The sequence below is a fragment of the Lutzomyia longipalpis genome, chromosome 1 (assembly GCF_024334085.1).
Source record: "Lutzomyia longipalpis isolate SR_M1_2022 chromosome 1, ASM2433408v1".
Classification (NCBI taxonomy): Eukaryota; Metazoa; Arthropoda; class Insecta; order Diptera; family Psychodidae; genus Lutzomyia; species Lutzomyia longipalpis.
Window position 1 is genome coordinate 5,356,208 of NC_074707.1, and position 27,889 is coordinate 5,384,096.

Consider the following 27,889-nt stretch of genomic DNA (forward strand, 5'->3'; position numbering starts at 1 on the left):
GCTCCGACTTCTGAGTGCTCAAAATACCTCCTTGAAGTTGTTGTCCAGAATAATCCGGCTGAGAAATTAAAGCAACGACAGCTAATCACGCGGAATCCCGTGTATTCCCTTCAGAATCATTCCTGGCATGATATTCTGCACAGCCGGAAGGGGATTCTCTTCACAAAGAAGAGCATAGCATCGACTTTTCCTTCCGACAGCGATACCCTCATTCTCAAGGCAACCGTTAAAACAATGGAGGACTTGGAGTGATTTTCAAAATCACACCAAACTGCCTACATCTGGGCAAAAAGATGTCTTACAACGGAAAGTTGTAGAGTCAAGACGTTCGAGGGTAAAATCAAACACTTGGCATAGATTTACACAATTTTTATTCTTTTTTTCACCTTACAAATAAATCTTGTTTTTTTTTATACTTGCAAATTACAATTCTATTTACATGTCCATTTTTTTCTCCCTCCCTTCCACATCATCACCCCCGTAGAAGAAAAAAAAACATTCAACGTTATATAAATAAAATTCACACCCTTTTTTTGGGGGGTAATATGCGTGGGAGGGGTGGTTACATAGCTTTGCAGCATTCCTTAGAAAAAAGGGTTTATCAATTGAAAAAAGAAAAATCCATTTATAGATTCACTGCACGCCAAAAATACAGAAAGGACACATTGAGTGCAATCACTGTGTCACTCCACAAAATACAATTAATTCGGGGTACAATTTTTTCTTCTTCTCTCTCTTTAGAATATATAAATATTAGTTTTTTTTTTTTAATATTATGTATAATAGGTAAGGTTTTTTTGTGATGAAAAATTCACCAAATTTCTATCAGTTCGCTTTGCGCGGTTCTCAAACACACAAAAAAATACCTTTTGGTGGTACGTAATTTTCTGTGAAATGAGCAACCGCCTCTTCATTCTCTTACGCGTCAGCTGGAGAAACTTTGACACCGAAAAGAAAAGGAAATACCTGCGTGTGTGATAACAGTATCAGTGTGAAAATATTTTTAGCGCTTTATAAAAGAGCAAAAAATGCATTTTCATCCTACTTAATTTTCTTAAGTTGATTTGAAAAAAAAATTAAGGCTCATTCTATGATATTTTTTCTTTGTAAATTTTACAATTCCTTTTATTTTTAAATATTTTTTGAACATTAATTTTTTAACCGTTTTTTCCTCACGTTAGATATGTTGGTTGTTTATTTTTTTTTTGTTAAATATTTTGAATATCGTTTCTACAGCTAATGCAATATTATATGTATGTTTTCTTCATCATTATTATTCTTTAAAAGGTAATTATATAATTTGTTTCTTATTGTATTGTTGAAACACAGCCTTGATAGATAAATTTATAATGCATTTTGAAAAAAATTGTTCTTCTACAAAAATTATCATTTACATTTTTGTTGTTGTGAAAAATCCCCTTTCGCGATTTTTTTTTATCTTTCTTAAAAACTAATGAATTTATATACACAGTTTTTTCCTTAATTCATCCCTTAATTGCTAAAATTCAACTTTTTCTTCTTTAAATAATAATTCTTCATTCTTTTTTTCTTTCAAAATATTTCATCTAAAGACTAGATTTCTTTTCGAATTTATATATTAAGATAATTAATTTGTAGATATTTATGATGATTTTTCTTTGAAATTATTTACAAAAAGAAAATGAAAAGGATGCAATTTGTTTTAAAGGATGAGAATCTATCGAATCTGTGAAGAATTGCTGAATTAATTTTTTTTTTCCGTAAAACTGAGAGAAAGTCCTGAACTTTCTTTTGGATTAAAAGAAATTGAAGCAATTCTAGCGTGAAAAAAAAATAATTAAGGGGTACTCTGAGCTATTATTTTTAACAAAAAAAATTACCCGTTTTTCTTCTTCTTCTAATCAATCTCTACTATACCCCCATTTTTCAATAAAATGATTTATATAAAATGAACTAAAAGAGGGAATAAAAAAAATCACAACCTATTTTAAGAGAAAAAAAGGTTCCAAATTGAACGTTTTAGAGGAAAAAAATTACAAAAGAGAATTTTTTTTTAAAAGGAAATGAAAATTCGGTGAAAATGAGGGAAATTCCCATTAAAAAAAAAGTATAAAGTCATGTTGCTCCTCGCACCTACTTCTACGACCCTTTGTCCGTGTGATCCATGAGATCGTCCGATGGGGGACTTAGGCAGGAACTACTTGTGGCATCCTCCGAGAAATCTCGCTCAATTGGCGATGTGGGCAATGAGGAGGCTGATGAGGATGGGGGTGACAGTGAGGACGTCGATGAGGCTTCCTCGTCCGCAATACCCGAATCCTCAGACGATGCTGATGAACTTGGGGCTGGTGCGAGACTTCCGCTGGCGCGCAGATTCTGCTCCAGCTCCAGAAGTTGTCCCATAAAGTTGAAATTTGGCGAAATGATCGGTCGTGCCATCTTAACGACCTTGTAGGCTTCATAGAGTGACATCGACTTGTACCGCATCACGTAAGCAATGGCGATCGTTGCACTCCGTGAAATCCCCGCTTGACAGTGGAGTAATACTGTGGAGCCTTTCTTGCGCGCCTCCTCTGCAAAGGTACAAGAAAACACATTTCAAATTAATCATTCAGTCCATCCTTACTCCTCACAGAAAGAGGAAAAGAAATTATATTTTGCCAAAAGTGATGCACAATGAAATTAATCACGCAGAAGATCGGACACAATGCCCATCGCAGGAATGATTCACGCACATTCTTGCGGAATACAAAAAAAAACCATCACCATCTTACACATAGAATTAACAATCAGCCACTCATTCAAACGTGACACATTTGGTGGCATTGTCGGCATTGTCTCTCATAAAATATTCGCCTCATTCAATACTCTCGGCGGCAGGATGAGAAAATCCTGATGAAACGCAACCCCTCGCGAGGAGTCAATTTTTGGCACACAAGGCACAAAGGCCAGGAAAATTTTTAGGCCATTAAGGAAATGGAATAACATCCCATACACTGGCATATTCTTCTTTTCTCTGCAAATGGTTCGTAATGATGATGATTCATCCGAAATGCACCATTTATTATTACTTCAAAAACACACTCGCACACCCGATGCGTCCTGTTTTCATTTGGGAGGAATCTCAGAGAGAAAGAGAGAATATTAATCCACCCACTCCTAAGCAGAAGGGGCACTCTCTATTCAAGGAATACCCGCTTTTGAAATCATGTTCACCAGGAGGGTTGAATTAAAAATTGACAGAGTTGCGAAAAATTTTCTTTGGGTTTGATTCTAGATGAGAGATTAAAGATTAAACTATAGAGTATTGGAGAGTCTAGGAAACCAAAGAGAGAATTAGTGGATCATTTAGTAGAATTTTGGCCAGAGCTTTCGACGCTTCAACTTTAGTTATTTTCCAAAAAAGAAAAATCTGATTAAGTAAGTTAGTAAAACGTTTAAATTTCTTCTCGATTTTTCCTTGATTTTCAACAAAAAGAGACTATATTTACAAAGTTCAAAGAATTATACAATTAATCGCCTGAAAAGCCTGAAGAAGTTGCATAAAAGCGTCGAAGGCTCTGGCGAAATGGTATGAATTTATTTGAAATAATCGAACAAACCTAGTTTGATTTGATTTCTCTTCACAAATATTTATTAGTTTAAAAGTCTAAAATAACAAATTAACTACTACTTGAAGAAGGCGTGCTAATCCACCGAAAGCTCAAAGCTTGACGCTCCTGTAAAGAGCAGAAAATGCCTTAAAAAACGTTAAGAATTAAAGGGTTTGTTTTTTCTGATAATTTTCTAAGAAAATCATTTTATTTTCCAAATCAATGTTACGAAATCAATGGAATTTTGCTCAAATTTTATTAATTAAAAGCCCCCTTTTCAACATATTTTTACAAATAATTTTTTTTTAAAGAATCCTCTGAAAAGTAAACCAAAAACCTCCCCCAATAAGTTTGCTTTGCAAAGAATAAGAACACTGAAGTCTCAAAATAGAACTTTTTATTGATTTACTCACAAGCTCTCTATTAATCTAATCTCTTCTTTATTTATTAATCTCTCAAGACTACGTCGTGATAAGAGTTATCGCGCATTTTGAGTGTGTCAATATCGAATGATTCTTTTTGTTGTTATAGTAAAAAAAAAGCTCTCTCGATTACAATCAAGTATCTTGCAAAAATTGTAAGAATCATTCTTTGTGCCCCTCTTATGGTGTGACTAATTAAAAAGCTTAACCTTGAATTTAACAAGTGTTTTTTGCACTGAGAAGTGAGGTAATAAGGATATTTATATTGCCTTTATATTGAGAAAAAATCTTTTCACTTCTAGTTTTTCTTTTAATTTTGTATTTTCATAATTTTATTTTATGCTTAAATTGATTAGAAAAAAGTAAAATATTCTCTCAAATTCTTATCTATCTTCGGCACAACTCTCTGCATGCAAAAAGGGTCCATTGGAGGTGGAAATTTTTTGGGAAACACACAGAAAACACACCCTATGATACAATGAGAAGATCTATCAAATTTTCCACCCTCCAGTAACAGCTATTATTACCCTCTCATTCCCTTTTTATGCATTGTATGATATTCCACATCCACCCCCCACCCCATTTTCACATGCAGCAAGTATGTATATTCGGCAATTCCATTGCCGGTAAAATGTAAATATTCATATAGAGATAAATTCATGAATGATGCAGAGCAGGAGGAGGAGGAAACCCCGGGGAAGATTAGAATTAGTCGTGTTTGTTAGGGTTCGGGTGGTTTATCGTTGAGCCCCTTTACATCAACCCCCTTACAATGCATACAACACGCATACAGAGTATTCAGGTCTCCTGGTTAAGGGGGTTGAATGAAAAAGGTAAGAGGGTGGGTGAACATTGTTAAAATTTATGAATCTTCCTCACAATTTGCAGAAGGGTGTTGAGAATTTAAGCAAATTTGCCAATTTTGATTTTTTTTCAGCACATTTCATTCCTTTCTTCTCCATCAATCTTTTGTGGATTTTTCTCATCTGGAGGGAGTTTGCTTCTCTCTCTTGCGGATGGTATTATGAGATTTTGATAAATTACCTCCTATAGGCCATGGTAAGACATTTATTTTCTCTTATTTTATTTGTGCAAAATGAATAGCTCTATGTGGTTGCCTCCAAATGCCTCATTCGCAGAGAAATGTTTTAGCATGAAAATGCAAACTAATATGCAAAAGATGAAGAAAAAAAATTCTCTCTATCGTTTGATTTTCTCCCATGATCTCTGGTGTAGCGGAAAGGTGGTGAGGTGCGCGATTACACAAAAAAAAACTAATGGGCTTTATATAGAGATAGACTCGCGAGTGATCTCTGCACACCATCGTGAGCTTTTCTTTCGCTCCATTGAACGAATCCGCACCACAAGTCTCTTCTCTAACAAAAGCGCGACTTCTTTCAATTTTAAATATTATATAAATAAACACTGTAACGATGAATCATGTTCATTTTTAGACGTTCTCAATTTATTCATTTGAGAGGTGGCACCCGAACGAAGGAGAGTGAGAGAGGAACTTCGCGACTGCCAAAAAACAATGACTTTGCTATGCGCGAGACTTTCTTACTACACATACCTTCTTTTCTCTTTTTTTTCCACTCTCTTTCAATTTTATATATTGTAGGTATGTATGTACATAAATTATAGGTATGCATTGGCAAGATGGTGAAATGGTTGTGTTGTAGCAAATGATGGGTTTTTAATAGAAGGCACCCCCCTCCTCGCCCGTCGTACCACCTTGGAAATCGGAATCTTTCAATCCTAATCTTTCTTCTCTTTGTGTCTTTTCACACAAGAAGAGAACATGTGAGACATTTGGGGTTTTTGGCAAAAGAAATGCGCGCACCTTACGCATTCTCATGATGCGATGTCAACGGCTTATTTAGACTGTATCCCCGCCGCTTGCCGTAATTGGTTTGACTTGGAGATCTGCCTAAATAAGGGGGGTTTAGTGATCCCGAAATTTGTAAAACTTCACGCACTGATTACTCAAAACTTCCGCTTTCTTAGAATCTTTTCTTTCCTCCAAAAACTTTTGCCAAATTTTTAATTTTTTTTTTGGGATAGGTTATTCGGTGAAAGAAATGTTTTTTTTTTCAAGAAGAAAATGGAACGTTCTGTAAAATAGAATGATCCTCAAACTTTCAATAATGAACAGTGTCTTAAAGTATAATTACATAAGCTTAGGAAAGATTTTGTTTAATAAAGATAGTTTTAGAGCATAAAATTTTCTTACTTTTCAATGAATTGATTTTCTTAATCTACATATTTTGAATTTTCATTGAAAATAATAAAATTAGCAACAAAGACCCGAATTCTGGAGACAAAATTTTTTTTTTCGTTATTCCTTCAAACTCTACAAGAAAATTAGATTAAATCAAAATTATCAATTTTGGCTTCAAAATATGGCAAGTTATTACTAAAATCTAATTCTACATAAATAAAAATTTTAACAATTTTTTCAAGTCAATTTTTAGGAGTAAATTTCGGTTCTTAAGAAGCTGGAAAGCAATTAAAAATCTCTCTTAACGTTAAGACTTTATTTTAAAGTTTCTAATCATTTTTTTTTCAAACTCTGCATTTTGTCAAAACTGAACTTCAAAGCTCTACCTCCGTTAACAGTAAAATGAAAGAAAAAAAAAAGATTTCACAATACCAGGTGAAGATTTTTCATTCACATCTGCAAAATTTCCTAATTCTTTCCTAAACCACTAAATTATCTTTCAATTTTCTAGGTTCTAATCTAATTCAGACACGTGCTATGGCTTAAAAAGTAGAGAGAAAAAAATCATCCTCTTTGGTTACAGACGATAGCAACATAATTTTGCCAAGAAGAACGTCATGAGAGTCTTTCAAATTCAATTAACTGACACAGGTGATTTGCACCATTTATCCATCCAAAACTAATTTACAGCTCATCGTTAATTCTACATGTGAAAATGAATGGCAATGTCATTTTAGATCAAAGTGAGAAAATTCACATACAGACGCCTCTTTTTCCATCATCTTTGGCAAAATTAACTTTTTCTCAAATTTTCTTCTCTCTGATAGAATTTTATGTGTTAAATTTTCCTTCATTGATGCCAAAACGACAAGAGAGATGTTTGACGTCATCTGTATTTTATTGCTTTTCACCCTCCCGAAAAGAAAAAAAGAAAACATTCTTGTTTCTGACAATTTCACAAAATTCAAATGGCACCGAGCATATGATAGGCGGGAACACTCACAACAACATTGCCCCCGAGGGAGGATTTTGTCACATTTAAAACATAATATAATTTCCTCTTGTACCGTTTGCCCCGTGAAGAATTTCAAGAATTATGTAGATGATAATTTAATAAGTTTGGGGAATTTCTAAGAGGAAGATCTCTCTACAAAGAATTTTTTTTCAGGGGAAGTATTTTTTGTGTCTGTAAATAGTTCATCAAACACATTGCAAAAAAACATTTTTTTGTACAGCTGCCACTCTTTTAGCATACATAATAATCCCTGGAGGCTTAGCCTTCGTGACCGTTCAATAAGCCAAAAATCAAAAATATGAGTCATCAACTTCCCAAAGAGCAATGAAAAAGAATTCTTCTTCTCTCCCAAAAAGGGGTATGAAGAATGCTAAAAACTAACTGAAATTTATTCAAATGACAATCTCACTTTCTTTCGTGTGCCTTTTGTACTTTTCTCCTGTGTGGGAACACAGTTCGTGTGCTTGAGAAAGAAAATTGAAGAAATTACATCTCTCACACAAGCGATAGGCAATACAATCGTCATACCCGTTGACGTCATCCGCGATCGTCTGCAAAGGTCATCGCCAATAAATATTTTCCACATACATTGCTTTTCATACACTTGCCACAGGGCGATTGACGCGATGAAAATCACTCGCGTTTGCAAATAATTATATTGAGAGGAAAAAAAGAGAATATCGCACGACCAAATGGTTATAAGTAGATATTTCTTTATAGGCTACACATAATACTGAAATCATCAATATTGACGCCAATTATATTGCAGTAATGTACACGATGCTAATTATTTTGCCAGCAGGTCTCATTTCGAGACTTCTTGGTGCGCTCTCTGTGGCACGATCAATTGCCCACCATGAGTCATCGTGAGCGCACCGCATCGAAAAAGTTTTATTTAACACATTTGCACGTCTCAACATTTAATATATAATGTTTAACACAATATAGCACAGACTGCAGAGCAATAAGGCTGCCTCTCAAATTTACAACTTCTTGCTGATATATTTCCTAATTGAGGTGCAATTTAAGCTGTGACTACATACTCATTCGCAATTAAATCTGCACTTATTTTTTTGCACAGATATTGATCAATATGACATATAGTGGCACATTTCGGAAAATTTTTACCTTTTTCACAAAGATTAAATCAACAGATAAAACGTGATTGGAAAGCTTTTGCAATCTTTGCAATTTGTTAGGTAGAAAATCACTAAAAGAGTTCAAAGGCAATTTGCAGGAAAGTTAATCATTGAAGGAGGTTTTTATGGGTCTAAAAATACCCTTAAAGTTCAAGCAGTTTAGGTTCTTCTTAAGAAGCCAGAAAAATAATTTTCTAGACTAAAAATCAAATGAAAAAGTGAATTTTCAGACGTTCTTAGAACGTTTGATGTTGAAAAAAAAGTTTTACGTTAGAATAGGAAAAGTTAAACGTTAGAAAATGCCCAAAAATGAAAACCGTAAATATGCTTAAGGTTTTAATAATCTCAATCATCATAAACATAGATTCCTATTAATCCTTATAAATTTTCTAATAAAATCTCTAATTAATATTTAAAATAATTTAGTTCATTTAAGGCTTGTTTTAAAGCTCAATTTAACGCAATCCTATTCAACTTTTAAATCCATATTAAATCTGCAATCTCATTGCACATAAAAGTAAAAAGAATTATTTACAATTCCTTGGCAATTCTCTCACGGATAAATTAGATGTCTAAAAATGGGTTTATGGCATTTCTAAAATACACGGTTTATTTTGAAAATGATGCCAAATGTTATTTTATATTGAGCACTTAAAATTTTGAGGTCTTTAACATTCTTTTTTTGTGCTTTTTTTGCTGAAAAATTTTGCGCCTTGTGTGTGAAATATGCCACTGTGAATCATCAAGAACGCACCACAGAGTGTATAAAGGTGCCGTGATTCTCCTCGTGCGCATTTTTATCACATATAAATATTGTCTCTCCTTCAAGGCGGACTACGTCACTTTTGCAGTGATGATGACTAATTGAAAAAATACATATAAATTGCATCCCCTCGTTTGGTTTTTCAGGGAAAAACGTTGTATATGTACAAGAGGGTTTGTCCCTTTTCCCGATAGCGGCGCAAACACTAATGATTAACACGATCTTCTATCGGTTACAGATCAAATTTCCGCTTGTCAAGCGGAATGGAGAGGAATTGAAGGAGGTCCTTTTAGGCGGGGGTGCGTCAGTCTAACTTTTCTCCTCTTTTTATTTGTGATTTAATCTCGCACCTCATACTCACTATGCCATCATTGGGTTGTGTGATAATTCCTTTTTCACCCCAAAAACATTTTTGCAATGCAACATACTTGATATAAAATACTTTTACAAAGGGAGTGGTGTGGGTGACACTTTTCCTTGCACTCTGAAGGCAGAATATACCTCTCAATCCAGGAGCAAAGGAGGGTGATGGTGGTGAAAAAAATGAGGAGGGAATTTAGGTTTGCTGGCGATATGATAACAAAGGAAAGCCGTACTCAACACAAAGTGGTTTTGCTCAGATGACTCACCGTCATCTCCTTTGTGTGTCCCGTACAATTTGAGGATTTTCATTTTGATGGGTTTCCCCGTATAAAGCTCAAAACATTTAGGGGTAAAAATGGACTCCTTCTCCCGTTTGCACCCCTATGCTATATTATATATAGCTTTTTAACCCCAGTGGTGGTTGCAACAAAAACTGTTGTACACATATCAAATGGGTAACACACGGCGACAGCATCCCCCTTTTTTTCTCTATTCAATACTTAATCTTTGTATTTTATGATTAAAAATACGTCGGAGGGTCCTTTTTCTATGACGCATCCGCATTTTTCAGACTCTTCTATGGTGCGTAGAGTAAGTTTTTCACCCCTTTTAGCTTCTTTTTTATTATGTTGCACACCGCACTTTGCCTATCAATTATATCGTTCGCTTTTGCTTCCTTTGTAGCATAGTACATATTAAGTAGGTAGTACTATGCACCTCTTTTCACCCCCACATAATGTATTCTCGGAATGAGAACAAAAATCAAGAAGGAATTTCCTTTCTATGACGCACATTTTTGTTCATATCTCAATTTCTGGTGGGTCCCTCAAATATTGCTTTCAAATCCCAAAGAAATATATTTATTATGCTCTTTATCATCTCACAAAAACTACATATATGTAGGCAAATGGATGTGAATCATTTCTCTGTGTATGATTTTTCCCTCTGCATTTCCCAATATATGTATATATAATGTTTCTTCCCATAGTGATAAACTACTCATCGAAAATTTACTTTTCAGTGCCGCAATGTTAAAACAACAAGCAATAGTTTATCAAATTATCAGTGCTTAGTTGGTGATTAGTGGTTAGAAAACACTTGTTAAATGGAACACCGGTGAGTCATATTTTGTTACAAATATGAGAGACAACACCACACAACATCTTCTTAAGGTGACCGCTCTCACGATCTTACACAACTTTATATTATAAATTTTCTTCTAAATAGAAAATACTTCTCAGAGCACCATTAATGTCCCCGCGGCACCGGAATAGATAATAAGGCATACAAAAACTATGTATATATGCGCGCGCGGGGACACAATCATTGATGAAAATTTTTCCACATTTTCAACAAATCACCCCTCAAACAATTATTCATACCATGTCGCATGTTGAAATATTTAAACGAATACATGTCTTTTTATCAATGAATCCCATGTTGACATTTGTGACCCCCGTGGGGCCTCTTATCGCGTGTGCGATTGTGGCCAATTGGCGGGAAATTATATTGGAACAGCTACGCGGGATGTTACATTTTGTGGTGATTTTTTTCTCACACATAAATAAAATATGCCCACATTTAGCGGGAAAAGTAGGAGCAAAACAACAAAAAAGGCATCACAGGAAATTCTGCGTGAATCTAATCACTTCCGCACCGGAAACTTCACCACGAAGGTGCTTAAAGATAGAAAGCTCGCTAAGATAGAGCAGAAGATTGCGTCGGAAAGTGATTACAGAAGTAGGAGGAAAATATTATCGCTGAATCATTTCTTTTTGGCAATTTTTTAGAAATTCTTTTCTGCTGAATTTATCTCTGATAATTCGACGTTTTAGCATAAGAGAAATTTAAGGGGAGATTAGGATTAATAAAGTCAAAGATAAGCTCAGGGAAAGCTCAAAATATTGTATTTCAATTGAATTACATATGACATTATGAGCTTTTTTTCCTAAACTCTTGACTGACTTTCTTCACACCGAATCCCCTGAAGTCTTAATAAATTCTAAATATGAAATAAAGAATATTAAAATCACGAATTTAATGTATAAAATTATGTACATTTACGGTTAAACATTTAAAAGTGATTCTCCTTCCTGAAGAAAATCATTTCAATCGTTCCTTTTTTATAGAAACTACCTAATTGAGCTTTTTTCTTTTTCTTAATAATAAAAATTCGCATCACAGATCTTCCTACTTTGTGACAAAGATCGAATTTCCGCGTGATTTTTCTCTCTGGTTCGCTCTCCGCGTATTTCCTGTCAATACCAAAATGTCTCACAGAGTAGAAGGTTGAAGCTTTTACTTCCGATTGACATGTTAAATGGTGTTGAATTATTTTTCCCACAAGTCTGCATGCTGGTTGTCCTTGTGGGCATTCCGTGGGGCGCTCATTGAAAGCAAAAGCGCATGCATTTAATTTAATATAAAAATTTTAATCAATACAACCACTAATCACCCCTCGTGGCGATGATTCATTCCCGCATAAAGAGGATTAGAGTTTCAGGATGTTTGGACGGAGGAAAAATGTACATAAAAATAAAATCTCCTTGGACAGACTTCCTCGAGCTTTCATGAGATATTCAAGCTTGGTTGGATGCAATTGCGAGAATCAAGCTCATATAAATATTTGCCCAAATATTTGAACAAGAAATTTTTCTCACTTTAGATAACATGTGATAATCACAGTGCTTGATGAGAATGGCTAAAAGAAGCAAAAACAACAGAATTTTCAGAGAGAGAGGAGGAAAAGAATGACGGCAGTCTTGCGCCAATGTTAAATTTTAAGCATACACAGACCAACAACAACAACAAAATTCGTCTACGTTGGTAACAGTGATTAGAAATTAAATTGCTCACACACATTTTTTTTATTTCTTTAATATGCGATCAAAAAGAATATAAACGTCTTAATTATTTACCATAATAATATGATATTGTTGTGTATATATTTTTATATGTGAGACACGAGGACGAAGAGAGAGACAGTGTGGAAAAAAATGGCATTTGGCACGTAATATCACCCAAAGACCTGGCGCGATGACTCACTTTTAGCTGTGTTTCTTTCAGACACAGCTTTTGTGTACCGAGCAAAATCGAAAGTCGTCAGATCGGGCTCAAACTTGGGATGAGCACGAATTAGGGTCCCCACATTCCAAAAAACGTATGCGCCAAAAAAAAATTTTTCCGGCCGGCCGTCCTTCCGTCCGTCCGGCCGGCCGGCCGTCCGGCCGGAACCTATCGCTATATTGCAAGAGAACGGTAATAGATAGAGACTTGCGGTAAACGGCAAAGTTTAAATATCGACTGGAAGACATCCGATTATGATGTCAAATTTTATCCCCCACCCCTCCGTCCGCCATTTTGAATAACCTCAAAATTTTGTTTTGCCTATATCTCAGCCCCTGTAATAGCTAAAAATCTGAAATTTTGATATGTTGTAGGGGCCATCAAGACCTTTCCTACGATACCTCATTTTCGAAAATCGGTCAAGCCGTTTAGTCAATATGGCCGCCACAATTTTTCATCGAAAATCGACCATAACTCGAAAACGGCTTGACCGATTTTGATCAACCCGGGCTCAAATGAAAGCTCTCAACAAACCCTACAACTCTCTAAAACATCATAAGTTTCAAAAGTGGCCGCTAGGGGGCCAAAAATCAAAAACAAAATTTTCGATGAGTTTTCGATGAATATCTCGAAAACGGCGACATAATTTTTTTTCATTTTTTGATATGTTGTAGCTGACTATATTATCTAGCTCCATGCCAAAAATGAAGAAAATCTATGGATCCGTTCTCGAGATATAGCCTTCCAAAGTTGGCATGTCATATCTCGGGTTCTACAAGTCCGATCTTGATCAACTCAAGCGTAAATGAAAGGTTTCGAGAAACCCTGCAAATGTCTAGAACATTGCAACTTCGAAAAATGACCACAAGAGGCGCTAAAGTCAAAAACAAAGTTTTCGAAAATTTCGAACTCGAATTTTTCGAAAATGGCGACATAATTTTTTTTCATTTTTCGATATGTTATAGCTGACTTCAAGACCTTTCAAACAAAAAAAAATTATGAAAATCTATGGATCCGTTCTCGAGATATGGCCTTCTAAAAATTTCTTGGGGTATGACTTTTCAACTTTTCCCGACTTTGCGCGTATTTAAATTAATTCGCGTTCTAGTTTTCTCTCACAAAATTGGTACACTGAAAGAAACACAGCTCTCGTAAGCTTGGTCAGCTTACCAGTACATTTATACATCATTTTCAAGTGTTTTTATGCAATCAATGTTATTTGTACATTTATCTCTTTTTTTCTCTCTCTCTTTATTTGTGTTATATATGGCAATGTTATATATAATGTTCCCTCTTGTACATAAATGTTGGTAAATTTTATATAATGTACAATATGATAAACACACCACAATTATATACTTTATATGTGCTAAATGTATGAACATACTGTGAGTCAATGAATTTCATGTCGTCGCACATCTAGCAACGAACTAAATAATCTATCTAATCCCACCGCATTCTATATTAATCTATAGCCATTGCAGTATATATATTTCATATCAACCCCACTGATTTATCATAGATTGACGATAATGCCCTCCTTGTTCGTGTAGTTTTGGGGCCTTTTAAGCGAAGCGCTTAAATATCTTTGCACGAGCTATCGCCCTGGGAGATTAATTTAAAGAAAAAAATTGATAAGAATTTTTGGGCATACTACATAGAATCCATATAGATACTACATATGTTTGTGGTGTGAAAAATGAGGTCTTTAATATTGGAAAAGCCCATTGATAAGACACCCAGCAAGAGGCGCGCACGCATGCAGTTAATCGATGCTAAAAGAAAAGGTTGTTTGGGATGTCTGCATGAGCGTGTCTATATGCATTTTTAGGTGTGTTCCGCAGCGAAAGAATAAAACGCCTTAAGGCAAGGTGACCCAAGGTAACAAGAAACTGGAATTATGCGAGTTGCATACATATGTACATATATATGGAGAAGTTATGGCGGAATTGTTGTTTGGTTCAGGGAAGAGAAAACCCGCAGAGACAAAGATGAAGGGTAAGAAAAAGAACACGAGAAGGAAGGAGCAGTGGAAAAAAACGACACCAGACCAAAGGAGTGCTCAAGAGTCTCATATTTTCAACATTATGCTCTCATGTACCAAGAAAACATTCAATCCACAACTATGTGCAATGAACAATAAATAAAATAAAGAGAAGTATTAATAATAAAAAAATCATGAGACTTACCGATAAAATCATACGCTTCCTGAAAGTACTGCTTAATGTTCTGATGTGGTGTATCGCTGGCCGGAATCTGTTTGTACTTTAGCCCAGGTTTTGGCTTGGCACTCGGTGGCTGGCATGTCACATTCAGTACACAATTGGCACCAACACTTGTGGGATCCACTGCGTCCCGTCCATTGCCAAGTAGCAAATGAGGAAATACTGGTGATGCTGGATGTGTTTCGATGTCAAATTGGGACTCGATATCTGCTAATGAAAAAACGAATAAGAGACTAAATTAAACATCATGAGAAAAGTCTCTGTAGTGTCTGTATATTGAGAATCAACATTTGAGCATATGGGCAACCACATTATTGCCTCTTCTCACACACAACATTTTCGGTTATGCGAGATACTTTTTGGTGTCTTTTGTCATTGTTGGCAATATGAGATTTTTTTCTTCTTCATCTTCAACATTTTATGAAAAAAAAAACGGACATATAGCATAAAACAGGAACTGCTAATAGAGATGCCGGAATTTGAGATTTGTGTGCCCCTTTTTTTGCTCTAAAAAATTTCATTTTATCTTTTGTAAGACGTATATACAACACCCAGAAGGAATGGCTGAATGCGTCTGTGAGATCAGACACCGAAGAAGAAATAAAAGTCGTGATTGACACATTTTGATCATAAAACAGGTTGCTAACGTTAGATTATTGCGTGTGGTGTACGCAAATAAAACGTTAGAAGAGCAGAGATGTGAAATTAAAGTTTCTTGATAATAGTTTAAATTAAATCCTATCGATAATGTGAATTTTATTCCAATAACCATGAGAATCCTGAAAATTTGAATTTGCGAAAAAATACATTTAAATTAAGGAGATTGAATTAATCTAAATTGATTTGCGAAACAAGAAAATTTTTGAAAATGGTTAAGTGAATCTTGAACCATTTGATGAATCATAAAAAGGGGTTTCCAGCTTCCTCAAAAATGTTTTGAAAATCTATTAATTATTTATAAAATCTTTTAAATATTTTAGCCATTTTAGCAAACTTTCTGGACTTCTAAAGACATTTCAAAGATTTATAAAAAAATATTGACTAGTTCCTAGAATGTTTCCCAGATTGTTTATCATAAAGATTTCACAAAAAAAAATATTTTTAAGAAATTCTTAAGAAATACTTTTAATAATTCTTTGTTTTTGTGTCACTTTTTCGTAACTATTTGAATTATTTCGAGAATCTTTTGAACAGTCTCACAAAATTCTTCTTCAAAACAATGAATTAAGTTTCAGTATTGATAAACCTCCTTAACCCAGATTTGCTGGAAATTTTCACACAAATTGATTTTGAAATTGTCCAGAAATGAAAATTCTTAACAAATATTCTTAAAATTTAGCGTAAATAGTTCTAAGATAATTTCTTTAATTGAATCTTTTTGAATTTTGATTAAATAATTTTTTTGGTAATTTTTAAGTACCCAAATGCAACAAATAAGATATTCCGTGCTATGAAAATATTTCAAAAACGAGGAAAAACTCCCTTCAATCATTTAGAAAGGAAAATAATTCAAAAATATTTAAAATATTCCATGCATTAGTTTTAGTGGAAAAACTTCCACAGCGAATTTCTGCTAGTTAATTTATTTTGATTGTGTTACATAAACTGGATTTATCAAAACATTCTCAAATATGGCATGGCAACCCCTTGGGAGTCTTTTTTTCCCAATACCCGGACGACACGAGCTATAAGAAGCAAGAAAAAAATAAATAAAAACTATTCCACCAAAAATAATTTCATTCAAATGGAATTCTATATAGTCAATGCGAATAGCTTTGATATATAGGTAGGTATTATTGTTATTTAAAACACATTTTAATATGCGAAAGTCAGACGGTGTCATATGCAACCAGATGACTCAACAGACAGATCTTCATTTGGGTGTGTATAAGCAATTCTCGTGCTGTCTTTTCTTCATTTTTTTCTGCTTCTTCCAAACACTTCTCCTTTTGACTTGCGAAGCAAAAAAAGTGTTTTAATAGCCATTGATGACATAGTCGCATATTTATGGATTTATATTTGTATATGTATTTTGCAAGAGCGTCGTTGTGCGATCTCTCTAAAGAGGAAATGTTAAGGATCTTGGCATTCTTCTAAAATTGGCGTGCGCAATCATCATATCGTTGGGTGGGGGACAACGCGCAATAACTTGGTCATTGATCGCGAGCGCGTTGTGATCATGGATGTCCTTGTAGTGACAGATCGGCATTAATATCGATCTCATGTCTTTACATGCATACATATCGTGTGACCTCTCTTTGCGTCTCACCTCCTGTGTCTTGGCCCGTTGATTCGCGCACAGCACCACTAATTGAGTGATTCATAAAGCAATTCACTCTCGAGGTTGTGATCTCTCTCTGGGTGACTTTTCCGCGTGCTTTAACACTTTGGCGTTCCTTATTGCGTCTCGCCATGTTGATCTTTTTTTTTTCTTTTTCGTTCTTGTCCTCCTCACAAGCGCCGCATACTCCGCGGCATCCCCGCGACGCCAGATTTACCAGCATCAGAGAACGCAGCTATATAGGTCTCCACAAGCGTTTAGTTTAGAGTGTTGTAGAGAAGCAAAAATTGACCATTCCTTGTTCCGCTCCGCCACAACAGCCGTACACACTATTTTAGTCCACTGCGCGATCGTAAGCTCCTTTGCGGTGATTCAATGCGCGGAAATTTTCTTAAAATAAAATGGCTGTGTCGACCTCTTGTCTCTCTTTTGCCTTCAACTTCTCTCCTTAGAAGCTGCCCGCGAGTACATTGAGAGTGTTTTTTTTTCTTGTATACAAATTTCAAAAATATTCATCCTGCTTTTTCCGTCTCAGATCGCTTTTTTCTTCTTTTGATCCAAAAAAAAATCCTCTTCCCCATAAAATGAAGGCAAAACTTTACAAGAAGACGAAAAAGTCACACACACCATGTGTTGGAGAGATATAAATTTATTTTGGAGACTCCACACAGACCGTGTGTGTGGAGATTTCCTCCTAAATGGGAAACACTGTATGTCTTGCTTTTACAACACACGGAAGTGGGTGGCTCGTGACTTCGACTTTGAGATGTTGCTTGTTTTGCAATAATTAAAAAAATGAATATCACGCTGTATTAAAATATATAGCTTTAGCATAAAACTTCCCTGACATGATGAAAAGTCGTCGGGGGTTTCACAAAATCATGTCTATGAGAGACATCAAGGCATTTTTCTTATTTTTTTTTCTTCTCTTTCACGTAAAACTCTATCTAACATTACGAAGGGGATTTTGTATATGTTTTGTGTGCCTATAAATAAATGCCAAAAATAATTGAAAATAAAATTTATTAATGCTACACAGCATTTTGTGAAATTGGATGTGATTGTGGCACAAAACTGACTAATCGCTAAATGATCTATATTTACACAGACGCAGCATTTTTGGCGCAAATTAATCCTTCTTGTTGAAACATTACAAACATTTTTAGATTTTACGAGGGATTGCCCCCACAATTTCTCACGCAAATGATGTTTCCTTGGTTGCAAAATGTGTGTGTGTGTGGTGTGGAGAGAAAGTTATTAATTTTAATCAATACACCACATAAATATCCTCTCAAGTTTATCTTGTTTTTAATTTATAAACGTCTGATTTTATTTATTTTTGAATTAATGTTGAATTTGTGCTAGAATTTTCTCTATTGGAATAATATTTTTTCTTAAAAAAACATTCTTGAAGGTAAAATTTCTATACTTTAACCAATCTCGGCAATGCCAAGAAGAGCTTAAAAGCTCACAAATAATCATCTTTTAAGATTGAATTCCTCTGCATGAAAAGTTTAACGTTTTATCAGCAAAAAAATTCAACGATTTCTCTGGAATATTTTTAATCTCAGCACATAAAAAGATATGTATAGTGGAGTAGCATACAAAAAAATTATGAATGTTTGTGTCACCATTCTACCGGCAAAACTACCACAAAATTCTCATTGACGAACTTCTCACAAAGCTCTGTTATCGCACTCATTTTCCTCAATAAACATGATCTACATTTTTTCCCCGCGATTGAGTTCATTTTTCTTTCATTTGGTTACTCTCTCTCTACATTTTGTGAACGAATAAACTAAAAAAGAAGGGGCAATAAAAAGCTCCTCCATTGAGAAATATAAAAACATTCCTCTTTTTTCAGTAGCATGGTGCTCACTCTTCCGCTTCGATAGTGGATGTTTTATTTGGACTTGCGATTTTTTTTTTTATAATATAATATGAAGTGACTTCCGAATGGAATTCCAAATGGAGCGATTTCTCCATCTCTCTCCATTCATTTTTCCCCCCGTGTTAGAGAGTCATTGAACATTGAGATCCCACGCAATCTTCCGGTTATTTAGTTAGAAAGAAGAGTACAATACACCATGGATATCTCGTACATTAGTTAGCTTCATGGAGTCATCAGAACGGCTTTTAGTTATGGTAGAGTGGAGTGGAAATGTGTGAATGAATCTCGGGAGGGTGTACACAGAGAGAGAATCCCATTGAGGAACTTCATCATTTCTCTTTGGTTCTCTACCATTGGAACATTGGCGTAATAGTTGGTTGAAAAAAAAAGACCTCACGGAGCATTTATTTTTCCATAAATAACCCACTGTTTTGGCGCTATTTTGGGCAATTTGGTAAATTTATTACCACCACCGCAGCATCCTCAAACACACAGCATGGTCTATGATGTGAGGGAGATGATTCCGGTCTCTGTTTGAGTGTGTGAGAGAAAATTTCCCTGGAAAACTCACACGAAAAGGAAGTGTGATTCAGTGTGGATCTACTGCTGTGGCTTTATTGACCATTTACAGTGAGGGGGTGCGAAATTGTTGTCTGTATGAGGGCTTGACGGCGTATTTCATGGGAATTTATTTCGATATATTCCCATCACAAAGCATTCAGCAATGTCCCACAAATAAATATATTACTAATCAGTCTCTCCCCCCATTTGAACTGTGTAAACACACCATCACCCATCATCCTTTGTGATGCCTCAAATTCCAGCAAAATTCAAATCTTTCAAGCTCACGACATTCCTATCCGTATTACTAATGGGTCCGCCGCCCAAGAATATTGCATTGCATGAGAATTCGTAAAGTTGTGATTCACTTTCATAGGAATTCCCCGCATTTTGGGGGTCGTTTTTACTTACCACAAGAAACAGCTGGACTAGAGCAACTCCGGGAGAACTTTCGGCTACCCGGTTGATGTGATGATGATGATGACTCGGTGGCGGGGAACATACTTTCAACACAATCCGACGGACTTGCCGGGGTCGATGGTGAGGAATCCCGACGTCTTCGGTTGTAATCTTTGTGGTTGGTTCCTAGAATTGAACAAAATAAATAAAAACATTCAAGTAAGGGATGGTCACGTTATTTTGGAAACTCGGGCGAACAAAATCGATCAAAAACTGTTTTTTTCGGTGTTAAATCTTAATTCCGAGTATCAGCAATCGTGGCGCTAGTTGTCAAAAATGATGAACAAAGTGATGTGTCACGTGGTACGGTGACGTCACTGAGTACACAGCAAAATGGTATTTTAGCTCGATAGAGTTTCCAAAATAACGTGACCATCCCTTATTTGTCCATGATTTGTGCACTGTCCTCATTTGTCCCCGAACCTCTCGCGAATTCTAAAGGGGGGCACAAAATTGCAATTAATTGACCACCTTTTGACTCTTTATGCAAATAAAACCAAAGGTTTTGTTCGCGCATTGCATACAATTTCCACGTTCTTGCACTCTCTCTCTGTGTGCGAAGGAAAAAAGCTCAGAAAAAGCTAAAGAAGATTTTATTTTAAATTCTAAATAAAATATTTCAGAGAAGGAGAAGGGAGGTAATTTCTAGATTTTTAATATTTAATTTTCTTTGAAAAATTAATGAGGAGTTAAAAAAAGAGATAGTCATTTCCTTTGGATCTTTTTAGCAACTAAATATTTCAGAAAATTATTAAAAAATGGATTTGGGAATAAGAAAAATATTTTTTAAAAGAAAATTCACGTTATAAATCATTTAAAATATTGAAAACTCGATTGCAAGCCTTATCAAAAGCAATAGAGACAAATAAAATTAAATATGTATTTGTAGTTGAGCTTTCAAAGCTCGTCTGTTTAAAAAACAAAGACGGAAAATCAGAGAATCGTTTCAATGAAAAGTATGAGAATTTTCTATTACAAAAAAAAATTATCCTACAATCTTTGAAGCATTTTCTTTAATCGTTCACGTGGAAAATCCTCACACATTGTTTGTTGAAAAATTATTTCGTTAAAAAATAACAACGCTTCTCTTCCCTTTCCTTCCGCCCGTTGTAGGCACAGGAAAAGATATATTCAATAAATGAGCTAATAATAACTTTTTACGGTAATATTAAATTGGATCCAATTTAAATTGAGAACAGTTTGATGAAATGCTTCAATAGGCACACAAACGCTCTCTCTTTCTGCCTTCATCTCATGCATTATCATCTTCGCATCACTTCCGGATATAAAAGCACACAAAATGCCAAAATAAGTATAAATGAAGAAAATACTATACAAGAGTTAATCTACAAGATTGCGAAGAGAGCTCTATACTGCACAATTCTCTGACATAATTACACAATTATTCTACTGTTCTCTTCAAACTCCTATTCGCTGTTCTCATTTTCAGAGACTCTTAATTCCATCATACAGTCAAAGAGAAAGACATGGCAATAGATTTTTCCGTCTTTTCTGCCGTCACGGTTTCTCTGCAATAAAATTTCTTTTTTTTTATCAACTTCAACTGCAAGAGAAGTTTAACCATCAATGAACAATCTGCAGACACACTATCATGTGGCAATAATTGTCCACGAATTGCCGTTTCTTCATGTCATTAAAAGTTTGCTATATGTAATATTGATTTAGTACCAGCATTTTGCAGCTAATTAATACCTCTCGCTTGACCAATTCTTTCAGAGTAAATTAAAGAAAATATTTATTATTTGTGCTACGTACACAGTAGTTGGGACAGAATCGATAAAAGTTGAACTTATAATTGCCATTAAATTTTATTAAGAAGTACGAGCTTTTTTTCCAGGTCTGTGCATTTAAAAGGAATAATAAAAAAAAATGAAATCGTGTAAAGAAGGTACAATTGCAAGTTAACACAAAACTTCGCATAGCCGCTGGTCTGACACGGCACTATTCTTGGATGACTCACCATGCTTTATATTTGTGAATCGTATATTCCTCTACACTCTACTATACAATATGCATGTATATGCCCCGCAAACAGACACATCCAACGTGTAAGAAAAAAAAACTTTACGATATTTCGCACTAAAACTCTATACGGAGTTTTTTTTGTTGCTTTTCATCAACCTCTACTAATTATGAATCCCCGTATTTTTTCTACGTAATCAATTTCTCATTGATTCAAAGCTTCTATGTACATAGAACAGACCAAAAAAAAGTTGAGAGATGAAGAGAAAAAGTGTGAGTGACCAAAGGGAAAAAACCCACAAGACAGTACACAAAACAACGTGTAAAGTATTCTCTTATTTTTCTCCATTACTCTAAAGGCAACAATACAGAAGTCTTTTTCTTATAAAAATGATTGTATATATTTACAATAATTTCCTGAGATAATAAAATGACGACACATGTAAGCATATGTGAAGGAAAAATGCCATACTTCACAAGAAGTGTCGTGGAAATGCTGTATTATGCGATGAGAAATGCCCTTCCCATGAAAGGTGCCAATTTCTTAGTACAATGTAATTATACCTAACATACAACATGTTGTCATTTTATGGAAATTTTCAGCAAACAATCAAAGATGAGCAGAAGATGAAGTAATCCATTGAAATAGAAAAGACCTTTATTTCTACGATTTCTACTAAACAAAAGGTAGGTACGTTATACATAATGTAGTCAACGGTTTGGATTATTCGTTAATTTCAAAGTTTATGGTTTAAAAGTGAAAGGAAAATTCATAGCAATTTGCTATATTTTTGGGAAATATACAAAAAGCTCTATAACTGACCTAGTGATTCAAAAACTAATAAATTTTCTAGAGTTTATAGTTTATCAGAACTCCTGACTAACATAATAATCATTATAGTTTATAAAAGAACTATAAACATGTTAACCAGCGCCCTCACCTTCCGTAAACACCAATGGTGGTTAATACGGAAAGCTCAGCATTTTATAGTGTTTAAATTCAATTTCTAGTAGATCTAGAAGTCTAATCTTTTAAAAGTTTTTGCTATTAAAAATGAATTTAAATTTAATCTGATTATCGGAAGTTGAGGGCGCTGTTCTTTATTTTTATAGTTCTATATAGAATATATTCTATGTTAGTCAGAAGTTATAATAAACCATAAACTCTAAAAAATGTCTTAGCATTTCAACAACTAGCTTAATGTAATTTTTTCTTAATTTGAAAAAATTTCCTTCATTTTTAAAAGCTTTGTTTTGTTCTTTAACAAGATATTCTATAAAATTCTAATAAATTATATCAAAGAATAATAAATAATAAATAACTCTATAAAATAATCCATTATGTGAGGTAAAAAAAATCAATTTTTCGAAAAGAATTTTTCCTTTTTAAATTTTTTTTTAAAAATATTCTCATAAAACCTAATTGAAGAATTCCATAAAATAATAGAATATTTTCTAACAACAAGTACTCGATCTTAACATCTATTTAATAATATTCTTAGTAACCCCATTCACCCCATTATGATTCTTTTTGCCCCAATGTACAGCAACGTGGTTTAATATGGTAAAAATTTGTTTAAAAATCAAAAAGAAAACAGGTCAAACCTCTTCTAAGTATTTTAATCGCAATTTTGGCCCCTCATCTATATAATAAAGAAAGGTCTGTTTGTTGGTAATCTTCCGTCGTGTTCGGCTATACAAATCTACACCGTTTGACCGATCGCGATGAAATTTGGCACAGAGGCTCCTTATATCAGGCGGTTTCGAGTGGCCGTATTCATTTCCCCCCCAAAGCCCCCCTTCAGGTAGCCCCCATATAAAAGTCATGCATTTTTTGCGAATTTTTGAATTTCCCGCCTGAAGTGTTGTATGAAAATGATTTGTTCTGTTTGCAAATTTTTTTCCGGGATTGATAATTTGTTTTCTCTCTAAAATTTGCGCGAAGCCCAACAAATCCCCACGTCGTTCGCAATAATTTTGACACTGATAAAGTAAAGGAAGAAATGAAAAAAAACTACCAGCACATGATATGACGTGACTACAGTCAGGTATTGATTAACGTCGCATGGGATATACTCTTTCAACTCATTATTATTAATGGGTGGAAAGAGTATATCCCATGCGACGTTAACCAATACCTGACTGTACTTTATTTATTCTAAGAAATTCTCCGCAGCATGACCATTATTTCTCTTTTCGGTAACCCTTCTACATTTTCTTTAACCCATCCTCACTTTTTGTACGTGACGCTAAAAATCTATCCGTGACGTTTCAAATGTATCCGTGACGCTAAAAATCTATCCGTGACGTTTCAAATGTATCCGTGACGCTTCAAATGTATCCGTGACGCTAGAAAATGTATCCGTGACGTTTAAAATGTATCCGTGACGCTAGAAAATGTATCCGTGACGCTAAAAAAAATCTATCCGTGACGTTTCAAATGTATCCGTGACGCTAGAAAATGTATCCGTGACGTTTCAAATGTATCCGTGACGTTTCAAATGTATCCGTGACGCTAAAAATGTATCCGTGACGCTAAAAATGTATCCGTAACGCTAAAAATGTATCCGTGACGTTAAAAATCTATCCGTGACGCTAGAAAATGTATCCGTGACGTTTAAAATGTATCCGTGACGCTAGAAAATCTATCCGTGACGTTTCAAATCTATCCGTGACGTTTCAAATGTATCCGTGACGCTAAAAATCTATCCGTGACGTTCAAAATGTATCCGTGACGCTTAAAATGTATCCGTGACGGTAAAAATGTATCCGTGACGTTCAAAATCTATCCGTGACGTTCAAAATCTATCCGTGACGTTCAAAATGTATCCGTGACGTTTCAAATGTATCCGTGACGTTAAAAATCTATCCGTGACGCTAGAAAATGTATCCGTGACGTTCAAAATGTATCCGTGACGTTTCAAATGTATCCGTGACGCTAAAAATCTATCCGTGACGTTTCAAATGTATCCGTGACGCTTCAAATGTATCCGTGACGCTAGAAAATGTATCCGTGACGTTTAAAATGTATTCGTGACGCTAGAAAATGTATCCGTGACATTTCAAATGTATCCGTGACGTTTCAAATGTATCCGTGACGCTAAAAATGTATCCGTGACGCTAAAAATGTATCCGTAACGCTAAAAATGTATCCGTGACGTTAAAAATCTATCCGTGACGCTAGAAAATGTATCCGTGACGTTTAAAATGTATCCGTGACGCTAGAAAATCTATCCGTGACGTTTCAAATCTATCCGTGACGTTTCAAATGTATCCGTGACGCTAAAAATCTATCCGTGACGTTCAAAATGTATCCGTGACGCTTAAAATGTATCCGTGACGGTAAAAATGTATCCGTGACGTTCAAAATCTATCCGTGACGTTCAAAATCTATCCGTGACGTTCAAAATGTATCCGTGACGTTTCAAATGTATCCGTGACGTTAAAAATCTATCCGTGACGTTCAAAATGTATCCGTGACGTTTCAAATGTATCCGTGACGCTTCAAATGTATCCGTGACGCTTCAAATGTATCCGTGACGTTAAAAATCTATCCGTGACGTTCAAAATGTATCCGTGACGTTTCAAATGTATCCGTGACGCTTAAAATGTATCCGTGACGTTTAAAATGTATCCGTGACGGTAAAAATGTATCCGTGACGTTTAAAATGTATCCGTGACGCTAGAAAATCTATCCGTGACGTTTCAAATGTATCCGTGACGCTTCAAATGTATCCGTGACGCTAAAAATGTATCCGTGACGTTAAAAATCTATCCGTGACGTTCAAAATGTATCCGTGACGTTTCAAATGTATCCGTGACGCTTCAAATGTATCCGTGACGCTAAAAATGTATCCGTGACGTTAAAAATCTATCCGTGACGTTCAAAATGTATCCGTGACGTTTCAAATGTATCCGTGACGCTTAAAATGTATCCGTGACGTTTAAAATGTATCCGTGACGGTAAAAATGTATCCGTGACGTTCAAAATGTATCCGTGACGTTAAAAATCTATCCGTGACGTTCAAAATGTATCCGTGACGTTTCAAATGTATCCGTGACGCTTAAAATGTATCCGTGACGTTTAAAATGTATCCGTGTCGGTAAAAATGTATCCGTGACGTTCAAAATGTATCCGTGACGCTAAAAAATGCATCCGTGACGCTAAAAATGTGTCCGTGACGCTAAAAATGTATCCGTGACGCCAAAAAATGCATCCGTAACGCCTGAAAATGTTTCGCGCCAGAAATGTTGTTTGAAAATGATTTCTTCTCTTTGCCAATTTTTCTTTTGGGTTTGATAAGTGGCCCATTTGAATTTGGATTTTATTGGGTTTAATATCCCGGTGATACATCACAATATGGAACTATATACAAATAAAAATTTAAACCATCACAACTTTTTTCCTCTTTAAAATTTGCGCGAAGCGCAACAAAACCCTGCGAAGCGGGGCGAGGAAAATTGGAGCGAAGCGACAATTTACCTCGTTTGTTTATATGCTGAGGAATGTGGTGGAGTTTTTGGCATAAAGGCAGGAAAAGAAAAAAAATAACTTACCTAGTTTATTAATCGGCATGAAGCGAAGTACCAAACAGGGTGATTCACGCTTTAACCGCATTTTTTGTGTGTTATGTAAGAAATAAAGTCTCCGTCTAAAATAACTTGACACTATCGATATATTCTTAGCTTTGTAGAATATATATTATGTATTTTTTTTAAAACTATTTATGTACTATTGTAATTGGTTAGAAAATGCACTAAAAATATCTCCTTGTTGCAGGGTGTTCACAATAAATCCTTCTTTTTTAGGTCCTTTGTACACTGCCTGTGATTATGTGGGAAGAAATCATATTTTTTTAAAACTTGTTCCTCCTGTGGCAGCCTGGCAGATGGTCTCAATTGCGATTTAAACTGAACACACACTTTTGGGAGATTTTTTTTTGGGAGAGAGAAATCTGTTGAAGTATGATTTTTCTTAATCCCAAAACTGTTGGAAATGTTCACACAGCTAACAAAAAATCTCTTCACTTTTAATATCCTTTTTTCGTACACAAATGGGGATCACTTTGCTGTGAAAATTCCACTTTTTGTATTAATTTTAGATGAATTTAAATAAAACACTAAATGGGAGAAGTTTGAAGATGGCAGATTATATTCAAAGTTTCACGATTTTAGCTATTCGAATGATTACACCTCGTCTATTTCATTCGAAAGTTCATAGTGAAATAAACCAAATTGAGAGACTCTCAACGCAAGAGACTTGGGATTTGTACAGGGTGGTGTGTGTGTGGGTATGACGCATACTACTGCGCATTTACAGGGTGATGCGGCAGAAATGAATGGAATTCACGTCTCGAATGTACTGGAAGTGGTGCACTTTTCCGCCTTGTGAGTCACCCCATAAGCAATAGAGGGGGCTCTCAGTGTGTACCATCGAGCGGGTCCGGTGTGACTTTCAACACACGCCAAAGCCAGTTAAACGTTCGTGAGTAAATAAAAATGGAAAATGTTCTCTCGCACCAAAACCACTACATGCGGCCAAGAACTCCGAGAGGAACGTCACGGCATTCATACGAATGACTCATCCATATGAGCCGGGATTGGCTTACAATTTTACAAACAGCTGCCCCGTGTGCGACTGTGTTATGCTGCTCTCCGAACTCTCGCACAGGGTACACTTTATGCTGCTCTCTCGAAGCTTTAATGTATGTACGTAACATATGTATGTAGCTCGATGCCTCTCATTCGACATACCTATTGTGTATTTTCGGTCGTTAATTTATTTTTCAGCAATATAAATTTATATATCAGCTTTTTTTCATGCTTCTTCTCCTCTCAAAAATACTATTTGTTCACTCAATTCTCTACGTTGTATCAAAATAATCACTTTTTTCGCTCTCATGTTATATACGTACATAATACGTGCTA

General features: G+C 35.2%; 3 protein-coding genes across 5 annotated transcripts in view; 1 reads left to right on the top strand and 2 right to left on the bottom strand.

The window, feature by feature from the left end:
* Nucleotides 1-423, top strand: part of LOC129786669 (uncharacterized) — a 30,946-nt gene extending 30,523 nt beyond the window's left edge. For both annotated transcript variants that reach the window (XM_055821836.1, XM_055821835.1), the window contains exon 4: nt 1-423. In XM_055821836.1, the coding sequence (XP_055677811.1) occupies nt 1-252 (252 nt within the window). In that variant the 3' untranslated portion in view covers nt 253-423.
* The window catches only part of LOC129786719 (glutamate-rich protein 2), an 871,459-nt gene that overhangs the window by 510,256 nt on the left and 333,314 nt on the right, over nt 1-27,889 (bottom strand). The gene's annotated exons all lie outside the window — the stretch shown is intronic.
* Nucleotides 355-27,191, bottom strand: LOC129786705 (dual specificity protein phosphatase 10-like). Of its 2 annotated transcripts, none has more exons than XM_055821891.1 (4): nt 26,519-27,191; nt 19,931-20,104; nt 14,751-14,993; nt 355-2,552 (listed from the first exon to the last, which is right to left on the bottom strand). In XM_055821891.1, the coding sequence occupies exons 1-4, from the start codon at nt 26,577-26,579 to the stop codon at nt 2,119-2,121; spliced, it is 912 nt and encodes a 303-aa protein (XP_055677866.1). In that variant the 5' UTR covers nt 26,580-27,191; the 3' UTR covers nt 355-2,118. The 2 variants fall into 2 exon arrangements, with proteins under 2 accessions (XP_055677866.1, XP_055677865.1); XM_055821890.1 differs by having other exon boundaries at nt 14,751-14,996.